General features: G+C 38.3%; 1 protein-coding gene across 1 annotated transcript; it reads right to left on the bottom strand.

Annotated features, from left to right (window-relative positions):
• Window positions 1–350: 350 nt before the first annotated feature.
• On the bottom strand, window positions 351–21,642 carry PLK4 (polo like kinase 4). The gene is made up of 16 exons (XM_070417204.1): window positions 21,524–21,642; window positions 20,833–20,928; window positions 20,033–20,128; window positions 19,838–19,952; window positions 14,901–15,924; window positions 14,100–14,200; window positions 10,592–10,959; window positions 9,662–9,766; window positions 8,328–8,430; window positions 7,276–7,425; window positions 5,326–5,459; window positions 5,144–5,235; window positions 4,870–4,996; window positions 3,921–4,061; window positions 2,132–2,238; window positions 351–514 (listed from the first exon to the last, which is right to left on the bottom strand). The coding sequence occupies exons 1-16, from the start codon at window positions 21,551–21,553 to the stop codon at window positions 412–414; spliced, it is 2,892 nt and encodes a 963-aa protein (XP_070273305.1). The 5' UTR covers window positions 21,554–21,642; the 3' UTR covers window positions 351–411.
• Between the last annotated feature and the right edge of the window lie 705 nt (window positions 21,643–22,347).

Here is a 22,347-nt window from a genome sequence, read left to right as displayed (position 1 = left end):
AAATAAATATAAAACAAATATACATGTTTACATATGTTCCTTATAACATAAATACATATTATTTACATGTTCAAAAATTTAAAAACTCCAGCATGTTTTTTCCATGATTCATTATGTCTGAGAAGTAGGGAAAACAACAAGAGCACAAACATACCACACACCATTTATATTTTTGCTTTTAAGAGATTGTTAGGTGTCCTATTTTAATCTATGACCACTATATTTTATAAATGATTTAAGTTGCATTCTGTTTTGTTCTCTCATTAGGATACATCCATTATGGTATAGATTAAAATTCTCTTCTATAGAAAGGCTTTCTGAAGAAGTTATTTTAAATAAGAGAAAGTCACTTTCCTTGAAAGCCAACAAAAACATTATTTATTAAGCTTATATATCTAAAAGGAGCTTTAATCAGTGAAAACTATGAGTTGGATTAGAGAACATCAAAAGGATGGAAGAAAGACACTGTAATTTCTGTTTGATGTATTCTGGTAATTTTTCATTTTCTCCATATCTAAGTGAAAAAAAAAGACAAAAATATTACTTAATTACTTGGTTCATATGAGTACCAAAATTTATATTTTTCAGTGATTCTTCAATTGACAGAGGTATCTCAGAGAAATTATACAAAATTATTTATTAAAGTAGATACCTAATCAAGTTAAGCATACCAAATTTGCTTCCTTTCTAAATAGACCGATCTCAAAATGTATTTAAATAATAAAAATAAAATTAGACCAAAACACTTCAATTGGCTTTATAATTTCTAAAGCAACCTGAAGATCTGGATTCCTTATTAGATTGCAGGTCCTAATCAAAGGAAAATACTAAGCTAAACACATATGACTACATTTCTATTTAAATGTTAACAATTTCCAAATGACTATATCAAATAAATCTGAACTTTTATCATCTGAAACATGGATTTTACCCATTTTATATCTGCATCCATCTACTTTCTGGAGCAAGTGAAAGAGCTTGTTAAACAAAGCCTCTAACTTCATGTGTAGTTCTTTAAATGACAGCACTGCACATGTACACATTTTTAAAAAAAGCAATTGATAGATATCCACAAATTATATTTGTCTCAAGTAATTCCTTTACAATAAACACTTCTCATAAAGTATCATGTTGGTATTGGCATCATCATCAACCCTACCTCTTTTTAGTAACTTATGGTTTGAAATATGGAAACCAAAATATTGCTTACTCTTGCTATTGCAAGATCCCTCATTTTTAGCATGGTGTCTGCCACACATTTTCATGCAGAATGAACATATAAATTAAAAATGTGTTCCAATCATTAATTACTTTACATTAGATAAGACAATATAGCCTTTCATTTGAGAAAAAAATCTGGTTAACTCTTAAAAAGTATTTCTAGCTTCTATGTTTTGTTTTTTAAAAAAATATTTTTAATGATTTCAGAGAGGAGGAAAGAGGGAAATAGAAACATCAATGATGAGAAAGAATCATTGATCAGCTGCCTCCTGCACGCCCCATAGTGGGGACCAAGCTGGCAACTAGGGCATGTGCCCTTGACTGGAATTGAACCCTGGACCCTTCAGTCCACAGACCGATGCTCTATCCACTGAGCCAAACCAGCTAGAGCCTTAGCTAGCTTTTATGTTTTGTGACGTAAACTGTTTAGGTATATTACTTACACTTAGAAGTCTATTATTTCTGAAAAGGGCCAAAGTAGTTAGGCTATGGAGTAAGTCTACAAAGAATCTAATCACTTGCAGTGGATTATCCATACCATTTACCCTACAATCATGCAGAGAATCGTAAAATATGCATTAAAAAGACTATAGGACCTGGCTGGTGTGCTCAGTGGTAGAGCATAGACCTAGAACCAGGAAGTCATGGTCAGGGCACATGCTTAGGTTGCAGGGTGTGCAGGAGGAGGCAGCCAATCAATGATTCTCATCATTGATGTTTCCCTCTCTCTCTCTCTTCCTCTCTGAAATAAAAACAAACAAAAGACAATATGAACTCCTAATAATTAATAGTTTAAATAATAGAAACATTGTCAAAATGAAAACAGTAACTTTACTAAATCACTTATTTCAATGTATAGAGAAAATTTATAGCAAAGAACTGAATCTCAACCAGTGTTTTAAGAACTTACCTAGTTGTCTGACCGTTTGGTGATGTGTAACTGATAGAAGATACTCCTGCCTGCACGACCAGCTGGGACCCATCATTAAACTGAACCCACACAGCTCCACTAGTTAACTAGAAAAATAATGAAGTGTTAGAAATTACTATAAGAGTAGAGGGTCTGAGGTTCTTAAAAGGTACTCATGTTTATCAGGTTTTACATAGTTTAAAAAAACAACAAACCTCTTAGGAGCTGTGATAATAATAGCATTGAGAAAATGCATGTCTTTTTCAGACTATTCCTTTAATAGTTAGGGTATTAAAATATTAAAATTATTGTAAATGAATCCTGTTTCCAGTAGTATATCAGAGTAGTTTTTATTGTTGTTTTCCAATAGTATTTTTTAAATAGTATTTCTAACCAAGTATAGATTTAGGAAATAACAAAAACAGCACTTTTTAAAATTAGAATTTCTTTCTATTCTTTGTCTGTAGGCCACACGAATTTCTCTTCTGCCTGAGAACCTAATATCTTAAGTTTGAAACCTTTCCCTTTAGCCACTGATATTTATGATGTACCACTCCAAATAGAGTGGCATGGACTCTGGAATCAGAGAGCCGGGTTTAAATCCAGACTGCCAACTAAGTAGGACAGTGCAAGCCAATCAACCATTATAAGCCACACTTAAGGAGATAACACCAATGTTAGGTTTTATTGGGAGAAATAATGAGACAATATATGTGAAAAACATGGTACCACATCTCAGGTACTCAACAAATATTGAGTCCCCTTTCTTTCTTTTTTTTAAAATATATTTTATTGATTTTTTACAGAGAGGAAGGGAGAGAGATAGAGAGTTAGAAACATCGATGAGAGAGAAACATCGACCAGCTGCCTCCTGCACATCTCCCACTGGGGATGCGCCCGCAACCCAGGCACATGCCCTTGACCGGAATCGAACCCGGGACCCTTCAGTCCGCAGGCCGACGCTCTATCCACTGAGCCTAACCGGTACTGGCCAGTCCCCTTTCTTTAATTTCCTACCCCCATAAAGGCCTACGCTGCATTTTACTTTACGGTTAAGTGAAAATTATATGTGCTATCCTCAAAAATCTCCAAGCTTCAAGCTTTCAGATGATACACACATATACTTTCACACCTACCTAAAATTCTATAAGCTTGAAACACAATGTGGATTTAACTTTCAAATGCAAAAATCCCTTGAGGCCCTGACTGGTTTGGCTCAGTGGATAAAGCGTCGGCCTGCGGACTGAAAGGTCCCAGGTTCGATTCTGGTCAAGGGCATGTACCTTGGTTGTGGGCACATTCCCAGTAGGATGTGTGCAGGAGGCAACTGATCAATGTTTCTCTCTCATCAATGTTTCTAACTCTTTATCCCTCTCCCTTCCTCTCTGTAAAAATCAATAAAATATATTTTTTTAAAGAAGTCCCTTGTGGCCAAATAAATGTTACTGTAGTAATACAGATTACAAAGTTTCTAAAATTTAAAATGCCCTGGACATCATTCTAAACTCTTAACAATTAGCCATTATCATGACCTGTACTTTAAAAAACAAGGGCAAAAATAGGCCACCCATGTCCTAGTAAGCAATTTGTTATCAACAATATCTAATTTTCCAACTGTACATAAGTGAAAAAAATTCATTTTTTTTAAATGATTCAACCAATGCAAAATAAGGTGTAAAAACTTTCTTGCAAAGAGAAACCTTTAAAATAATTTATATTTGGGGGTAATTGTCTAACCACTATGGAAACCAAACATACTAAGAAAATTCATTTTTCTAAAATTTCTCACCTGTGTAGCCCAACCAACATTTTTCACAAAAACAGATTTCAAAGGCTGTGTTGATTTAGGAAAACAATCTTTTAGACTACTAGAAGGGATGTTTGTTCCAGAAGCTGCAATAGTACCGCCAAGTCCTTCATCTGTAACCATCTATAAACAGTACAAGACAAAAGGATATTATGCCTTCCCATTTTTATAAGCCAACTTCAGTAAAAGTAGAAAATGATTGTTTTTTTCATTAGCTTAGAATAAGTTTTCTTAAGAACAAAAATTAAAAATTAAAGAATGACCACATTATGAAAAATTAGAAAACTCAGGAAAAAAAATCACACAATTGCTGTTTTCATTTTGGTAGATTTCTTTTATCCCAAGGTATTTTTCACAGTTGCAATTATAGTATGCATGTATATATGTGTGTGTGTACATACATGTATGTATATAAACATGTATTTCTTCACTGTTGTATTTTATACTACATTGTCTTCATTGGCATAATAGTTCATTGAGTAAAAATACAGTACGCTTATTTAACGATAAGCCTATCGTGGATATAAAGGTAGTTAATGGGACTTTACAGGTACAAATAAAACAACAATCTCTAATTTAATATATTTTCTCAGAAGGTTAGGCCTATTTGAGGTAAGATTTAAACTGAGAACTGATGGATGAGAAAGAATTACCCTTTGAGGGGTCGGGGAAAAGATTTCCTGGTCACGTGAACAGCATGTGAAAAAGCCCTGAGAGTTTGACTTATTCAAAGAACTAAAAGAAGGCTTCTGAGGCTCAGGCCCAGCAAGTGTAGGGTAAAGTAGCTCGGTGTGAGGCTAGAAAAGTAGGTAGGTATTAATATACGTAAAGTGTGTACAGAAGGTGATAAGAAGCAGCTTTAATTTTACATCAAGGGCATCAGGCAATCATTGAAGGACTTTAGATACAAAAGTGACATAAACATACTTACAGTAGGATTAAGTGCTGGTGCCTGTTCCGGAGAAGCAGCACTATTTACGATCATTTTACTCATCAGGTAGTTTGGATCCATAGGAGGAGGTGACAAGCCCTGAGGTGAGCTAGTACTACTAGGTTTTCTGAAGGAGAAAGAAATGACCAAGCATAGTCCCTTAAAGTTTACAATTTATAGAAAGGTAAAGAATGTTCATAATGTAATCACCAAACTTTTAAAAAAACATTTCCTATACATTTTAGCCATACTTTTTAAATTTTCAAACATTTACCTTCCTATAATTATTGGGAAAAAGGGAGCACTTCCACTTTTCTTTTCCTCTTCTGAAATTATGGATTCCAGTGCTAAACAAATACGATGGCCCTATTTCAAAAGAAGAGTGCTTTCGTCATTACTTCAACTGTCATTTGTGATCAGTTAATCGGTATGAAAAACCTGTAAGTAGGTACATACCTCATTAGCATGGTCCATATATACTTTTATTTTCTCTTTCAAGCTATTAACTTCACTTTCACCTTTTAAGGTGTAAGATTTTCCAGTCTTTTCAATCACATGAATTAAAGCTTCTGTTTTATGTATCTTTGTTCCTTAAAAAATAAGAAAACTATCATTTACCATACCTTTAAATATTCCTAGATTTATATTATTATACCAATACATAATGGCTCCTAGATCACAATATCATTTATATTCACTCACTGATCATTAATAAATGAGGTTCTCAAAGTAAATATAGGTTATCCATTTTTCTTTTCTACACATACCTGGCTTAAGTATGAAACACAGGATATTGTAAAAAAAAAATCACTGCTTTCATATAAAAACACAATTGAAAGGCAGCTATCATTATATGTGTACTGTGTAAGTGTATGTGCTTAGTGTGCCTTAAAGTAGGGATCTTTACAGATTAAACAGTAAATCATCATTATAGAATAGATTTGGAACATAAGATTCTCTAATTCTGTTCTACTCTTTTGCGCATTTATAATTCTCACTAAAGGCCCAATGCACGAAATTCGTGCAAGAGTACGCCTTCCTTCCCCCAGCTGCCGGCATTGGCTTCCCTCTGGCACCCAGGACCTGGGCTTCCCTCGCAGCCCCGGCTTCATCTGGAAGGTCATCTGGTCTAATTAGCATAGTATGCTTTTATTATTATAGACTAGAGGCCTCATGCATAAAATTTGTGCATGCGGGGGGGTTCCCCTCAGCCCAGCCTGCACCCTCTCTAATATGGGACCCCTTGGGGGATGTCCGACTGACGGTCCGGGATCAGGCCTAAACTAGCAGTCAGATATCCCTCTCACAATCCTGGACCACTGGCTCCTAACTGCTCACCTGCCTGCCTGCCTGGTCACCCCTAACTGGCGCCCCCCGCTGGCCTGATTGCCCCTCACTGCCTCTGCGTGCTGGTCTGATCAGCCCTAACTGCACCCCCTACCGGCCTGATTGCCCTTAACTGCCCCCTCCCTGCCAGCCTGGTCACCCTAACTGCCCCCCTCTGCTGGCCTGGTCGCCCCTAACTGCACCCCCCCACTGGCCTAGTCACCTCTCACTGCTCCCCCTGCCAGCCTAATTGTTCCCAACTGCCCCCCTGCCAGCCTGGTTGCCCCCAACTGCACCCCCGCCCTGCTGGGCTGGTTGCCCCTAAACCCCCCCCTCGCCAGCCTGGTCACTCCCAACTGCCCCCTCCTGGCAGCCTGGTTGCCCGATGCAGCCTGCTGTTCAGTCGTTTGGTCATCCCTCACTAACCCCCCTGCTGGCCTGGTCGATCCTTCACAAGCCTGCTTGTTCAGTCATTTGGTTGTCACTCACTAACTCCCCTACAGGCCTGGTCAAAGGCAGCCATATTGTAAGGGCATGAGGGTTAATTTGCATATTACCTTTTTATTACATAGGATAATTTTGTATGTGTTCATCTGAGTGTCTTAACTCATATATATACACATATGTATATATGTATGTGACATACATATAATCTTAAAAAAAATTACTGTTTTGAATTAAAAACAACCACAACTAAAAGTGGAAAAATTACCATTTTAATTAATTTATTTATTTGAGAATTTTTTTGTTTACTTAAGCCAAACTATTGACAATTGCTGGGAAACAAAATCTTAATGGATTGAGAAAATGGCCCCCAAAGTTACCATTTTTATTTTTTAAAAATATATTGTATTGATTTTTACAGAGAGGAAGGGAGAGGGATAGAGAGTTAGAAACATCAATGAGAGAGAGACATCGATCAGTTGCTTCCTGCAAACACCCTACTGGGGATGAGCCTGCAATCAAGGTACATGACCTTGACCGGAATCGAACCTGGGACCCTTCAGTCTGCAGGCCAACGCTCTATCCACTGAGCCAAACCGGCGAGGGCCAAAGTTATCATTTTTAAATGGTACTCACCATCATAAAACCAAACCTCAAAATCAGCACAAGGAGAATTCTCCATTAAGATGCATTTAGCATATTTTGTAAAATAAGTGATTTTTGGAGATTTAGATCTTACAAGCTGTACAAATCTGGAAGCATATTGATATTTTCGCCAGTACTTCTCTAGGGAGCAAAAGAGAAAAAAATTATCTATCATAAGAGAATAAAATTTTGACTTGACATGTAAATTACATAAACATTTAATATTCATTTCTACTCTACCTCAAAAATTCAAGTTGATAGGTTAGTAATCCCAGTACCAAAATAAAAATATTTTTAGAGATATACATCTATTATTTCAATAAAAACTATTATTTCAATAAATAGTAAAACCCCCAAGAAATACATAAAACCTGATAACTGGCATTGTGATTATCTTAAAATGCTTTCTTTGAATCACCTCCTTTTTATAAATAAGGCAATAATTCCAGAAAATTTTTGTAAGTGAAATGAAAAGACTTCTGAGATATCAGAATCAAATGTTTTTCAGAAAGAAATATAGCTCTTTTTGTGTTCTTAGAGCAGTTTTATGGTTCTACCTTACACAAGTACATTTTTACAGCTTCCTGTAGCTATGGTTATTTATAGTATTTACTGGTATACTAGTATACCTACTTTGATTTCTAATAAGAGTAAAGTTACACAGATTTTCTTGTTTGTTTCTAATTGTCACCTCAGTGAAGTCTTACTACTCAGTACGTAATTCCCCAATCCACGTGTAGGAGCTGAACTGGGAGTCAAACTTTTCAACCACAATTATAAATGAACATTTATGTAGTGCAGTCATTATTTCAAAAGCAAAAAACTGTATACTTCATGTTGAATTTTTAACATGATTCAACACAAATATCCCAGAGTTAGTTTTTACCATTATTACACAGAACAGGAATAAACATTGGAGTAATAAGGTACATCCTATCTCACCAAATATTACAACCAAATATTAAACTCTATGAAAACCATGTATAGAGTTTATACATATAAAAGCACATTATCTAGATTTGTTCCCTGATAAATTTACATACCTGGTAAATTGTCAAAGCTGTACCTACTGATATTATCAGTAGGTGAAGGCGGTCTATCAGCAAGAGGGAAACCTCTTCCATCATTTGGATAATAAATAGTGATCTGCCAAAATATTTTTTAAGAATTCTAATTGTATGCCATTAAGTTAGAGCACTATATTTAAAAATTATGAAAAGAGCTCACATGTAATATCCGATATAATAAGAGCTTAATATGCAAATCAATCGAATGGTGGAACGACCAGTCCCTATGATGTGCACTGACCAGGAACTGCCTCCAGCCCGCAGGCCCCAGGCCAGCCAAGGCAGGTGCCAGAGGGCCCTCCCTCCACCCGATAGGCCGCTGATCGCCCTGCAGAGGGAGGTGACCAGCAGCGGTGGTGGGGGATGGGGCCAGCGAGCAGGCAGTGCCAGGCCAGCCAAGGCAGGTGCCAGTGGGTCGCCCCACAAATCGGCCCTGATCGCTGGCCAGGCCTTGGGACCCTACCCATGCACGATTTTCATGCTTCAGGCCTCTAGATAAATATTTTATTAAAAATTAGAGGCCTGGTGCATGAAAATTCATGCACTAGAGGGTGGGGTCCCTCAGCCCAGCCTGCTCCCTCTCACAGTCCGGGAGCCCTCAGGGGCAGGAGACAACCTGGTGATCAGGGGAAGGCGAAGCCCCCATCACACCTCTGCTGCTGCCACTGCCGGCAGTGCAAGCCTCAGCCAGCCCTGGGGCTGAGGGAACTGGGGGTCTCTGGAGGCAGGTATGTGGAGAGGCCGGGCCTGCCTGCCGCCCTGGCGTGGCTGAGGGGACTGGGCACCGCCATCTTTGAGGGCAGGCCAGCCAATTAGCATATTAACTCTTTATTAGAGAGGATGCTAAATATGCTCTAAAAGTAAGTTTTTTTTGCTTTTTTAACCTTAGGCCTAAAGTTTAGATTTTGTTACTAGTTATTATAACTATTATTTTTAAATATGTTTTTATTGATTTGAGAGAGAGAGAGAGAGGAAGACGGCGGGAGAGAGAGAAAGAGAGAGAAAAACATCAATTGGCTGCCCCATGCACACCCCTCAGTGGGAATCAAGCCCGAGAACTTTTGTGTACCAGACAACACCCAACCAACTGAACCACAGTGGCCAGGACATTGGTTATAATTATTTTTAAATCCACACTAATTTATTTAAACATATGTAGTATGCTATTCTAGTTCTTAAATTCCAGAGACACCATCCTTATCAGGAAAACTAATTTAAAAACATTTTATAAAGACATCATTATACAATGGATTAGAAGACTAAATACTTAAGTGATAAAGCTACAAGATAATAAAGTAGATCCACATTACCATATTTCCATCACTAGATACATGAAGAACTTCTTTCACATATTCCTGACATGAATGCTCCTTTAGAAGCTCCACACATACCTCCTCTGAATCAAGTATGCTCACCTAAAAACAAAACCAAAATCAGTAAGAACTATCTTGTTTACTAGAACAGCACTGACATATATAATACTTAAGAGAGAAGTACTTAACCATGGCAGAAAAACAAATCAAAGTGAAGATAAAATAACTGCTTCACTGCAACAGTCTGGACTGGAAGCGTATTTGAGCACAGCTGAAACATAAGGAGCAAGGATAAGAAGGTATAATGAAGTGTGAAACGATAGCCAGTGAGCAGAAAGAAAGAAAGCAGAAGGTAGGGTGGAGACTGAGGACTTTGAAAAGACAATAGTATGCCAAACAAAGGCAACAGAAAACGGGAAAACAGGATGAAGATGTAATTAAAAAACAAAAATCATTCCCAAATCACAATTGATATTTTTTAAAACTCTTAAACTTAATTTGTGCATTTTCCTTTTCTTTTAAATAGTTTCAGATGTTAAAAAAAAAATTATATTTTCTAGTTTACCTTTTTTGAGTCTGGATTATATGCAAAAACAAAAGCAAAAGGTAATATATTAAATATTTAGTGATTGGAATTGTGAATGAATATGTAACATAATAACTAGCTGGTATTATTTAGAAATGTTTCTCATTATCAATAATTTAAAATGTATCAGTATCAATTCACCATTTTTAAAGTAGCCAGAAGAAACAAAAGCCATTTTTTCCATAAACACCTCACCTCTTTTCTTTTAAATCAGCTTATTATTCACTTATCAGAAGTACAGGAACTTTATAGAAAACTAAAAAAGCCCATCATATTTGATACCAAAAACCAATTTACATAAGGAAATATTACATAATAAATTTAAAAAATAATAGACATACCACAGCCTTTTTGGTTTTCTGTCTGATTGGTTTTAATCTGTAAGCTGTCAAAGGAGATGTAATGCTTCGTAATGTACGTTTCTGATAACCCAATGGTGGCTCCATATCCTTCGTCTTGCTTTGTTCAGAAACAGGTTCTAAGCCAAAAATAGATTCTTGTGGAATTATCTCAGGTTTATTAGGAAATGCAGTTATATGTTTCATGGTGTTCAGCTGTTTTGCAGAATGTGCATTATCAGAAACCCCAGGGCTCTTTTTGCCTCTTAAATCGGTCCAGGCATTTCTTGACGTGTCTTGCAAATCTGAATGGTCCTGGAAATCTCTGTTTGAGCTAAGGCTTTTGTGCTCAGTAGTTTCTCTTAAATGAGCTGTAACATACAGAGATTAAAGCAATTGAGTGAAATAATTAAAAAAACACACACACCAAGCTTACATAACAAGTCATGCTGCTTATAACAGATGTTTGTTGTTTTTTTATGTTTGTATTGCTTTTCAGAGAGAGAGAGAGAGAGGGAGAAACATCAATGATGAGAAAGAATCATTGATTGGCTGCACTCCCCCTTACTGGGGATTGAGCCTGCAACCTAGGCATGTGTCCTGACTGGTTCATGGGTTGACCCTCAACCACTGGGCCATACCAGCCAGGCTAGATGTTATTTTTTTGAGGAACAAAAGAAATCTAGCAACAAAAATGTTCATTATTTTTCTAACAAATAAGATGTGGCATAATAAAATAGTGACTTTAAAGAACATTTAAAGTCATATTGCAAAGGAATATCTTTAGTATTCTTTTTTTTTTTTTTTTAATATATTTTATTGATTTTTCACAGAGAGGAAGGGAGAGAGATAGATAGTCAGAAACATCGATGGGAGAGAAACATCGATCAGCTGCCTCCTGCACCCCTTCCACTGGGGATGTGCCCGCAAGCCAGGTACATGCCCTTGACCGGAATCGAACCTGGGACCCTTCAGTCCGCAGGCCGACGCTCTATCCACTGAGCCAAACCGGTTTCGGCTATCTTTAGTATTCTTAATACTAAAAAAGACTAATATGATTAATGTGAAATTAATTTTTCAATCAAAGCAAAAACTAAGCACCTAGAGCAGGGGTGGGCAAACTTTTTGACCCGAGGGCCACAATGGGTTCTTAAACTGGACCGGAGGGCCAGAACAAAAGCATGGATGGAGTGTTTGTGTGAAATTCAAAGTAAACATCATTACATAAAAGGGTAGGGTCTTTTTTTTTTTAGTTTTATTCATTTCAAACGGGCCAGATCCGGCCCACGGGGCGTAGTTTGCCCACGGCTGACCTAGAGTCACCTACTAATTCTAAAATAAGCAACTGCCAATACTGCAACAAATACAGAAATGAGAGAATTTCCCAGGTTATCATTCCATCTAATATGCAAATTTATTCTCTTGAAGCCATCGTCTCTAGTCCATTTTTATCTACAAAATATGCAACTAGAAGTAAAAAAAATGCAATATATGACATAGCTTTAATATTTTTAAATTATAAATGTATTTGCATCCACATTTTTAAAAAAGTCATTGAACTTTACACATTTATATTTCACATGGTTTTAGTATTCAAATAAGAACATTACTTTTTAAAGCCCTGAAAATTAGATAATATAAAATGCAGTAAGACAATTTTTCAAATGCTAAACTCTAAAAATCTGTATCGCAACTTTTCCCCTAATTATGTTTTAGTGCTTTCCCCCTCTACTCCTATTATGACAGAAATATTTTATATCCAATATTGTACTTTAAAATTGTAGCAGCCCTCCTAGATTATAAATGTAATAATAATCTCAAATATATCATCTCAGATATGTCCATGCTACTAAATAAAAGTATCTATAAGTGCAATAGAAGGTTAACTACAAGATTAAGTATACAGCACTTTTATAGTTTAAAAAATATAAATTTCAATTATCATCTTCAACAAATACATATGAGAAAGTTAACTCCCTTGGGCTCTTGAAAATAACATTTTAAAAAGAAAAAAAATAGTCTTGAGGTGACACAACAATTCTCTGCTTAAAATTACAGCCATATTATGCACTCTTTGTGTGAGGTAACATAATACTTAGTAAAAAATAATCCCCTCCTCTCCATATGTTTCTTTTTTATTCTGTCTTATATACATCATTATTTTCCAATCTACCATCTGTGACTCTGTCAATTTCATTAAAGAGAAATGTTTAACTTTCAAACCCAGCTGTTTTAAAAATGTTTAGGTTTGGCCTTGGCTGGGTAGCTCAGTTAATTAGAACGTAGTCCCAGTACTCCAAGGTTGCAGGTTTGATTCCCGGTCAGGGCACATACAAGAAGCAACCAATTTTCAACTTGTGTGGTTTTTGGCAGTTGTGGCCTGTAAAATAGTGTTCTGTTTTGCTTTGCATCTTTAAAACATAAAATAAATTGGGCATCTTTTCAGTCAAAAAAAAAAAAAGAAGCAACCAATGAATGCATATATAAGTGGAAAAACAAATTCATGTTTCTCTCTCTCTCTTCCTCTCCCTCTAAAATCAATAAATAAGCTTTAAAAAAAAGTTTATGTTTTTAGTAGCTGTGTAATTTAGTGTATGTGAGGTCCCACTGGTACACCATGATGTCCACATCAGCTTCTACTTAAAAATAAGGTAAATCCTCTTGAATATTTTATAGTCACTGATAGTGGTGCTAATTATAGAGAGGCTGTAAGAACAGAGAGGTTGTCAACTCTCTGAGCCACAGTGCTTGGGTGGGAATCCTGCTCCTATCTCTTCTTTGGGCAGGGTAGATTGGCAAATTATGCCCTGTGCACCACAAATTCCTCATCCTTCCTAAGACAAGGCTATAGTACCATCCTTATGTGTTTTCTTATGAGAAGTTAATAATATATAATAAGCATTAAGAATAGTGGCTGACATAAATACTCAAAATCAATAGTTAAAAGTTATTACTATGTGGCCCGGTGCACGAAATTCGTGCATGGTGCGGGGGTGGTGGTGTCCCTCAGCCTGGCCTGCACCCTCTTGCAATCCGGGACCCCTCAGGGGATGTCCAACTGCTGGTTTAGGCCCAAAACTGACAATCAGAAGCCCTCTCACAACCCAGGACCGATGGCTCCTAACCGCTCACCTGCCTGCCTGCCTGCTCACCCCTAACCACCCACCTGCCTAATCATCCCTAACCACCTCTGCCTGCCTGATCGCCCCTAACTGCCTGCCTGATCTCCCCTAACCACCTCTGCCTGCCTGCCTCACTGCCCCTAACCACTAGCCTGCCTGTCTGACTGATTGCCCCTAACTGCCTCTGCCAAAGCCCTGGGATGGCTTCGTCAGGAAGGACATCCAGAATGATGTCCGGAAGGCTGTTCAGCTGTCCAGTCTAATTAGCATATTATGCTTTTATTATTATAGTTTATTGAAAATGATTTAATAAAAACCCAAAAAGAAATGGCAATGCTTGCTAAGTGTCCACTTGTCAATTTTTTATTAATTGTCCACTAAAAACTCACCAATTTTTTGCAGATTTCCAAACCACTGTTGCACCACTTCAAGCTGAGATGTCTGGTCTGGAAATGGAAAAGGAGTTTTTCCTGGACAAAGGTGATTTGAGCTAAACAAAGAAAAAAATATTCCCATTAATTAATACAAAATTATCAGGTGATAGGTTTTCAAGATACTTGATAAGGGAGATCTCTTACTTGAATAACTGAAGATTTTAGAATAACTGTAGAAACCAATATCTGCATAACTAAACTGTCTCTAAGCTAAACTCCCATGCCAAAATCCCCATGGCACTGTAACTATGTTTCTATATGGCTATTGCCTTATTCTGATGTAAGCATAAAGATCATAAAAATAAAAAAGTAAACACTGGAGTCACTAAAAATCTAGTCTTCATGTGAGAAGCAGTCAACAATACGATTACTCGTCACTTAGGCTCAGCTTCTCTGTGTGTGTGTTTATAGTTACTAATAAAGTACTTTAGAGACTAAACATGTTTAATATATACTTTTGCACTAGACCTGCTTCATATAAACAAAACTAAAAATTCCCAAGTATTAAATATACTCTACAAATACATTCATGAGCACATATATTCATATTAAAAGAGATTCTTAACTACAATTCAAAATCATCATTCTGATTCTCTTCCTAAGAAATAGAAATCATAGTTAAGAAGATCCCAAAGAATATCTGACAATGTTAGAAAAAAGTAAATCCCTTTAGTTAGAGGCAGCTTCATTAATGGCAAATTAATACTAACACAATGTTTATTCAAAAAGTAAAAGCTTTTGATTAAATTATCTTACAGTGCTTGACTGTTAGCAGGTCTTTCCAAAGATCCAGAACTATTGGATATCTTTTCCTTAAAGTGAAAAATATTGACATTGCTATTTGTGGGTGAGTATCTTTCTTCATTTTCATCTCCTCCTGATCTTTTGGATTTTGAAAGCATTTCTACCGAGTGACATCGTTCCATTGTACATGTGTTTGCTCGAGATTGACTATTAGAAGTGCCAGATCTATCAGAGGAATGGGCTCTACGAAGGTATCGAGAATGTGGCCTTTCTTCTGCATCATGGATTACTCTTCCCCTTCCACTATTAATGGTTTCTTGTTCTTGATTTCCCCAATGAGTGTAAAAACTGCTTCCATCTTCTGAAGAAGAAAAATCACTTGAATTTTTATTCTTTGGAAATACAGTCATTTTATTTGGGAGAGGCTGGCCAATCAAAAGTCTTCTTCTGTCAAACAAACTACCACTTATACTGGTACTGGAGGAAGCTGTCATTGCAGTAGAAATTGTGGCATGTCCACTATCAATTGAATCTTCTGAAGTTCCTAAATCCCTACTTTTTGTTGGAGAATTTCGGGACATAAAAGGATGGTCTAATACTGAAGACAGGCTTAAACGATCTGCTGGGTTTCTACGAAGTAACTGGTGAATAAGGTCCTTGGCCTCTCCTGACAAAAATGTTGGCATTTCATAATCTGCCAATACTACTTTATTCAATGTGTTCTTGACTGTGTCAGTGTCAAAAGGTGGTCTCCCAATAAGTAATGTATAAAACATACAGCCCAAGGACCAAATGTCAGATTCAAGTCCATGTGCACTTCGAGTTGCAATTTCTGGTGAAATGTAATTAGGAGTTCCACATAATGTATAGTGCTTTTCATGTGGCATTTTCAATTGAGTTGCCAGCCCAAAATCGGCAATCTTGATGTTCATATTACGAGTAAGTAAGAGATTAGAAAGTGTGAGGTCCCGGTGTAGTATTCCATGAGAATGGAGATACAACATTCCTGTGATGATCTGGTGCATGAAGTGTCGAGCTGTTAGAACGCAAAACATAAACCCTATGATTTAGAAAAGCTGTAGCATTAAGTATTTAAAATACATTATGAAATCCAAGTATACATGCCAGAATATTAAAATTAGGACACTGGCTGCAGCTTAGTTTTATTTTTACCAAACAAATAACACTCTGGTAATTTCATAATATTCTTTAATTCCCTTTAAGACTATTAGGCACGCCTTTTATTTAATCTTTGTCCTTTCTAACTGATGAGTTTTCTGTATGCTGTTAAGGGAAGCTTAATTTTATTAGCATTTGGAAGTAAATAGGTTAACCAAAAGTCTCTAACAATTAAGAGAAAAATTTTATAATGAAAAAACAATAAATACATTCTTGTTAAAAAAAAAAAGCGAAAGGTCCACTGATGTCCCCCAAACCCTACCAAAATGCAATCATCAACAGTTTGTATATATTTTCATGCTTGTGCTTACATCAACAAAAATATGTTGTAATAATTGCTTTTTAAGTATAAAAATGTAGTTTCAGCTCTAATTGGTTTGGCTCGGTGGATAGAGCGTCAGCCTGCGGACTGAAGGGTCCCAGGTTTGATTCTGGCCGGGGGCATGTACCTTGGTTGCGGGCACATCCCCAGTGGGGGGTGTGCAGGAGGCAGCTGATCGATGTTTCTCTCTCATTGATGTTTCTCACTCTCTATCCCTCTCCCTTCCTCTCTGTGAAAAATCAATAAAATATATTTTAAAAAATGTAGTTTCATTACTTTCTCTTCCACTTCACAATATTTCTTGGAGATATTTCTGTCAGTACACATAGACCTTATTTTTATTTAGTAACTACTGATGAAAATTTGGGTCACTTCTATAATTTCAAGATTACAAAACATAGGCCAATAGACATTCTTGTACATGCTTGTTTTCTTGTGCATATCATGGGGTGTTTCTCCATGGTAAATTCAAAAAGTAAAATCACCGTACTGAAGGGTTAAATTTCATATCATAATACCTTGCCAAATTGCTCCATAAAGGCTGTATTTTTATGCATATCCCTGTTAATATTAGGCAGTCTCAATCCAATGAGTAAAAAAAAAATGGTACTCTTTTAGTTGGCATTCTTATGATTCCCATTGAGTTTAAGCATCTTTTCATATTTAATGGCCATTTGTATTTTCTCTTCTGTAGACAGTCTGCTTATATCCCCCATTTACCTTTTTTAGGCATGCCTTATATTTTTAATATTAATTTGACAGACATATAGTTTACAAATATTTTCTTCCAGTCTTTGTCATTTAAATTTGTTAGCAGACTCTTCTGCCATACACATTCTTAATTTTAAGTAATATAATAATTATTTTCCTTCATTGTTTTTACACGTTTGTCTTATTTAAAAAAGGCCTTGCCCTGGCCCTTGTGGCTCAGTTGGTTGGGCATCATCCCGTGCACTGAAAGGTTGCTGGTTTGTTTACAGGATGGGCACATGGCTGGGTTGCCGGCTCGATTACCTATAGGAAATTGGTGCAGGAGGCAGCCAATTGATATCTTGCTCTCACATTGATGTTTCTCTCTCTTCCTCTCTGGAAATAAAAAAATCTTTAGCCCTGGCCAGTTGCTTAGTAGTTTAGAGCATTGGCCCATGGACCAAAGGTTCTCAGGTTCAATTCCCAGTCAAGGGCATGTACTTGGGTAATAGATTTCATCCCTGGCCCCAGCCAGGACATATGATGTATGTTTCTATCACACTGATGTTTCTGTTTCTCTCTCTCTCTCTAACTGCCTCCTCCCTCACTTCTACTCTATCTAAAAATCAATGGAAAAAATATCCTCGGGTGAGGATTAACAACAACAAAAATCTTAAAAATAAGTAAATAAAAAGGCCTTTTTTTACACAGTATTATGAAAAATACATTAATCACCATGAATATTTGTATGGGTTTATTTACAATTTGAATTATGTCCTTATTTTAACCCTTTTCGGTCCAACCTCGAGGCTGACTTGACAGACCAGGCGCTAGGAGCAGGACCAACATCAAGCAATAAAAACATTAGAAAGTTCAACATTCAATTCTGTCAATTAATTTGGACCAGACTGTTTGAATTCCAAAAATAACATTGGAGCGTAAAGGGTTAAGTCAAAAGATATGAACATTTCTATAACTCCTAGTACATATGGTCAAGTTGTTTTTCAAATAGGTTATATAGATTTGAATGTATAAAAAGTCTATCAGCAACCACCTTTCTTAGTTTACCTGCAATGTGTTAGCAGGGCAAGACAATATGAAAACAATGTTTTGTGAGATGATGTATGGACCTTACATGTGAACCTGAACTCAACTGTAAAAAGTTATTTATAAGAAACTGGGAAAGTTGAAACTGATTATGTATTTGTTAGTAAGAAATTATTAGATGTGATAATTTTGTGGTTATTTTTCTTAGGTCTGTATCTTTTAATGATATATATATATGTATATATATATATGTGTGTATATACACACACACACACACACACACACACTAGAGGCCCAGTGCACGAAATTCATGCACAGGTAGGGTCCCTAGGCCTGGCTGGTGATCAGGGCCGATTGGGGCCTTCCTTCTCTCCGGTTGCTGGGCCTTCCTTCATTCCGCACCGCTCCCTGGTGGTCAGCGCACGTCATAGTGGGCAGTCGAACTCCTGGTCGGTCCAACTCCCGAGTGGACAATTTGCATATTAGCCTTTTATTATATAGGATATATACATACATACACACACTAATAAAAGAGAAACATGCAAATTGGTGTCACTCCACTATGCCCACCAGCCAATCAGATGAGTATGCAAATTAACCAAACAAAGATGAGGGTTAATGTGCATACACAGGCGCGGAGTGAAGACTGAAGAGGCTTGGCTTCTCTGCTGCGGCCGGACCAAAGGCCTGGGTCCCGGGTGCCGGCAGCCAGGGGAGGGAAGGCCTAATGCGCGAATCTTTGTGCAACAGGCTTCTAGTATATGTATATATATGTATTAAAAAGTCTATGATTTGCTTCAAATACTCTAGGAACCTGGGGGAATAAGGATACGAATGAAACAATTTGACCATGAGTTGATAGTTTTAAAGGTTGAATGGTTTAACTTCATGGGGGCTCATTATAATACTCTCTCTATTTATGTTTGATATTTTCTATGTAAGTCGCTTCAATAGTTATTTTGTGCTTGACTTAGACGTTATTTTATAGTCATCAACAGCATTCTAAAGAGCTTTTTATTTTTTAAAATATATTTTTATTGATTTCAGAGAGAAAGGGAGAGGCAGAGAGAGATAGAAACATCAATGATGAGAGAGAATCATTGATCGGCTGCTTCCTGCATTCCCCCTACTGGGGATGGAGCCTGCAACCCAGGCATGTGCCCGCAACCAGAATTGAACCTAGGACCCTTCAGTCCACAAGCCGACGCTCTATCCTCTGAGCCAAACCGGCTAGGGCTCTAAAGAGCTTTTTACAGATTTAAAAGGATACATACTAAATTGCTACAGATTTAAAGTGTAATTTTTGGAAAATAACAAATTTCTCCATTTACTTTACTTCTGTAATGCTTGGATATTTTATAGCAGGGGTCCTCAAACTTTTTAAACAGGGGCCAGTTCACCATCCCTCAGACCGTTGGAGGGCCGGACTATAGTTTTAAAAAAAATTATGAACAAATTCCTATGCACACTGCACATATCTTATTTTGAAGTAAAAAAACAAATGTTTTCGGCGGGCCACATGTGGCCCGCGGGCCGTAGTTTGAGGACCCTATTTTATAGGAATTAATGGCTCTTACAACTGGGGGTGGGGAATCTCCTTTTGTAGCCCAAAGTAACAATTAAAACAGTTCTTTTGTAATGCAACATTCTTCAAAACCACAAAAAGTAAAATTTATATCTACTAAAAAAGAAAAAAAAAGCAGCAGCCTACCTTCATTTTCTGAGAATGGTTTCCTTCTGTTCTTTAGATACCTGTTCATTTCTCCATTATGGCACATTTCTAATACCAGATACACATAATTGCTATCTTCAAAATAGTTATACAGCTGAAATTTAAAAGAGCACAATAAATTATAATATACAAAAATTCAATGTCCTTGGCGAATTTTATAAAATTGTATTTTACCTCCAAGATAGAAGGATGTTTCAACTGGCAATGTATTTTCACCTCATTTTGGACTCTCTGTACCATTCCAGCTTTGTACATGGCTTTCTTATCTATCTAAAAATAACATGAGAGGTATAGATATTGATGATAAACTTTCAAACATGAAGTAGTCGAAAGTTAACTTTGAAAAGAGAACGAACACTTTAAAATATTCTGAATTCCTTTTACCCACTTCTTTATGAGATCAATTTACTGTTGTCTATCTTCCCCTTGCATTTAGCAGATTGCATAGCAGAGTGTGAACATTCAGAAAAGTTTGCCCAGTGCAGTCTAATGCCTTCTCACAACTTAAAGAATAGCAAGACTATCATATCTACAATAACAATTTAGCCAAGCTTTAAAGCAAAACTCCCCTAGTGGTTTAGATAAGGGATTCTTAATTGCTTATATTACTCACTCTAACAGTCAAGAAGAGCATTTTAGGTTGTCAGTGTAATACAGAACTATGCACAAGTGTACTCTTATTAAAACAAATCATTATTTGTTCTTTGAATTCTACCAATGACTCCACGTATGTATAACTGGAACAGATACTAGGTCTACTGACATTAATGAAGATAAAACAACTATTTAATCACGATCAAGGACCTTCTAAGTTATCCTTAAATTCAACTGCTGGATGTGGGCTATTTTCTTCTACCTAAGCAATGGGTTCCTTACATCACACTCAAAGAAAAGACTGTCAGGTAAGGAATTTCTGACATCTCAAGTACTACACTTCTCTAGGAGAGGTGAGAAGTTGATCAATATAATCTTACCATTTTGATTGCAACTTCCAAACCCGTGTGAATGGACTCAGCTCTGTAGACACCAGCAAATGATCCTTTACCAAGCAGATTTCCAACTTTAAAATCCTTAAAAGTGAAAGAATATGTGTGATGACTCACAGGAGTATTAAGGAAGGGGCTCGATAAAGGAGTTAAAATGGATCGAGAGGGGAATTTGCACTCAAAATTCGAGCAGGTGTTACACCTCGATGCAGCGGGTGTCTGGGCTGGAAAGCATGTCGACGCCTCGCGGGGCTCCCTGCGCTCCCAGGCTGGGCTCCGGGTCGAGTAGCCTGATGCTCTGGTTCCTCAACCTCAGTGCGGCCTCCGCACCCTCCTCCCACCCCCAGCTAAGCCGGGGGGGCCAGGGCTCCCGCCGCGGCTCCCGCCAGAGGTAACCGCCATCCCCCTGGAGATGCCCGTTCCAGCGCGGCAGCCCGGGCGGGACCGCAGACCCGAAGCCGCGGAGTCCAGGGAGAGAAGGGCGGGGCCGCGAGCGACGCACCTGGGCCGCCACCCCCGGCTCGGAGGGGCGGGCCGCTCCGCCCCCAAACAGCAGGGCCGGGCGGTTGGGACCCTCCCAAGGCACCTGGACGCCCACCCCGCAGCCGTTAGCTTCGCCGGGTCCCCTGCCTGCAGCGGTCTCGGGTCCCGCCCCGCCGAGGACCGCTAGTCTTTTCACCTCGATCTTCTCCCCGATGCAAGTCGCCATATTTCCAGGCCACGGCCTGGGCTCCCGGGATCAGCGCCCTTCTTGCGGTCCCTTCGAGGCAACGCTCCAAGCAACCAGCAGTTCTTGGCGCCCATCAGGCTCGGCTCTCTAGGCCGCCGCTCCTGGCGACGACAGCACAGCCACCGAAAGGTCTCCCGGGCGCCTTCCGAGGCCTGGGCGGCGCCTCCGCGCTCCCATTTTGAAAAACTCCCGCCGGTTGACGTCGGGGCAAGGCTAGCGGTGACGTAACGAGGCGGAGGCTCCGGATAGGCTGCGCCAGGGCGCTCATGCGTAATTGGCTTTCCCTGGCGGGCCGGAAGTGCTGGGCTGAAGGCCGCCGGTGCGGGAAGTGTTGGCTCTCCTGCCCTGGGGAGACCGTGCGCGACCTGTGGGAAAGCTAGCCTGACCTGTGAGACATGTCCACCTGTCCGTTACTCACCTGAGGGTCTGAAAACTACTCCAAGTCTGTAAGGGTTTTAAGACTATTTAAAAGGTACAAATGTTGCCCTGTGGGCGTGGCTCAGTGGTTGAGCATAGACCTCTGAACCAGGTGGTCATGGTGCGATCCCCAGTATGTGGTGTGCGGGAGGCTAAACTTGGCAGGACAGCACTTGGGGAGGAAAAACCTTACCTGGCTTAAACGCCCTTTATATCTCTATGTTTACTCCATACTTTCCATAACTGTAACGAATGTGTTCTGTGCTTTAAGAAAATGAACCCTATTCTTTTGGTAAATTCCTCTTAAGTGTAATAATTCATTTGTATAAGAACTTGAGCTGTTACACATGTAATGA

This window comes from Myotis yumanensis, unplaced genomic scaffold (genome assembly GCF_028538775.1).
Source record: "Myotis yumanensis isolate MYYU_CA2020_CCGP unplaced genomic scaffold, mMyoYum1.0.hap1 SCAF_5, whole genome shotgun sequence".
NCBI classification, from domain to species: domain Eukaryota; kingdom Metazoa; phylum Chordata; class Mammalia; order Chiroptera; family Vespertilionidae; genus Myotis; species Myotis yumanensis.
Note: the sequence above shows the minus strand (reverse complement) of the source record. Positions and strands in the feature narration are given on the sequence as shown.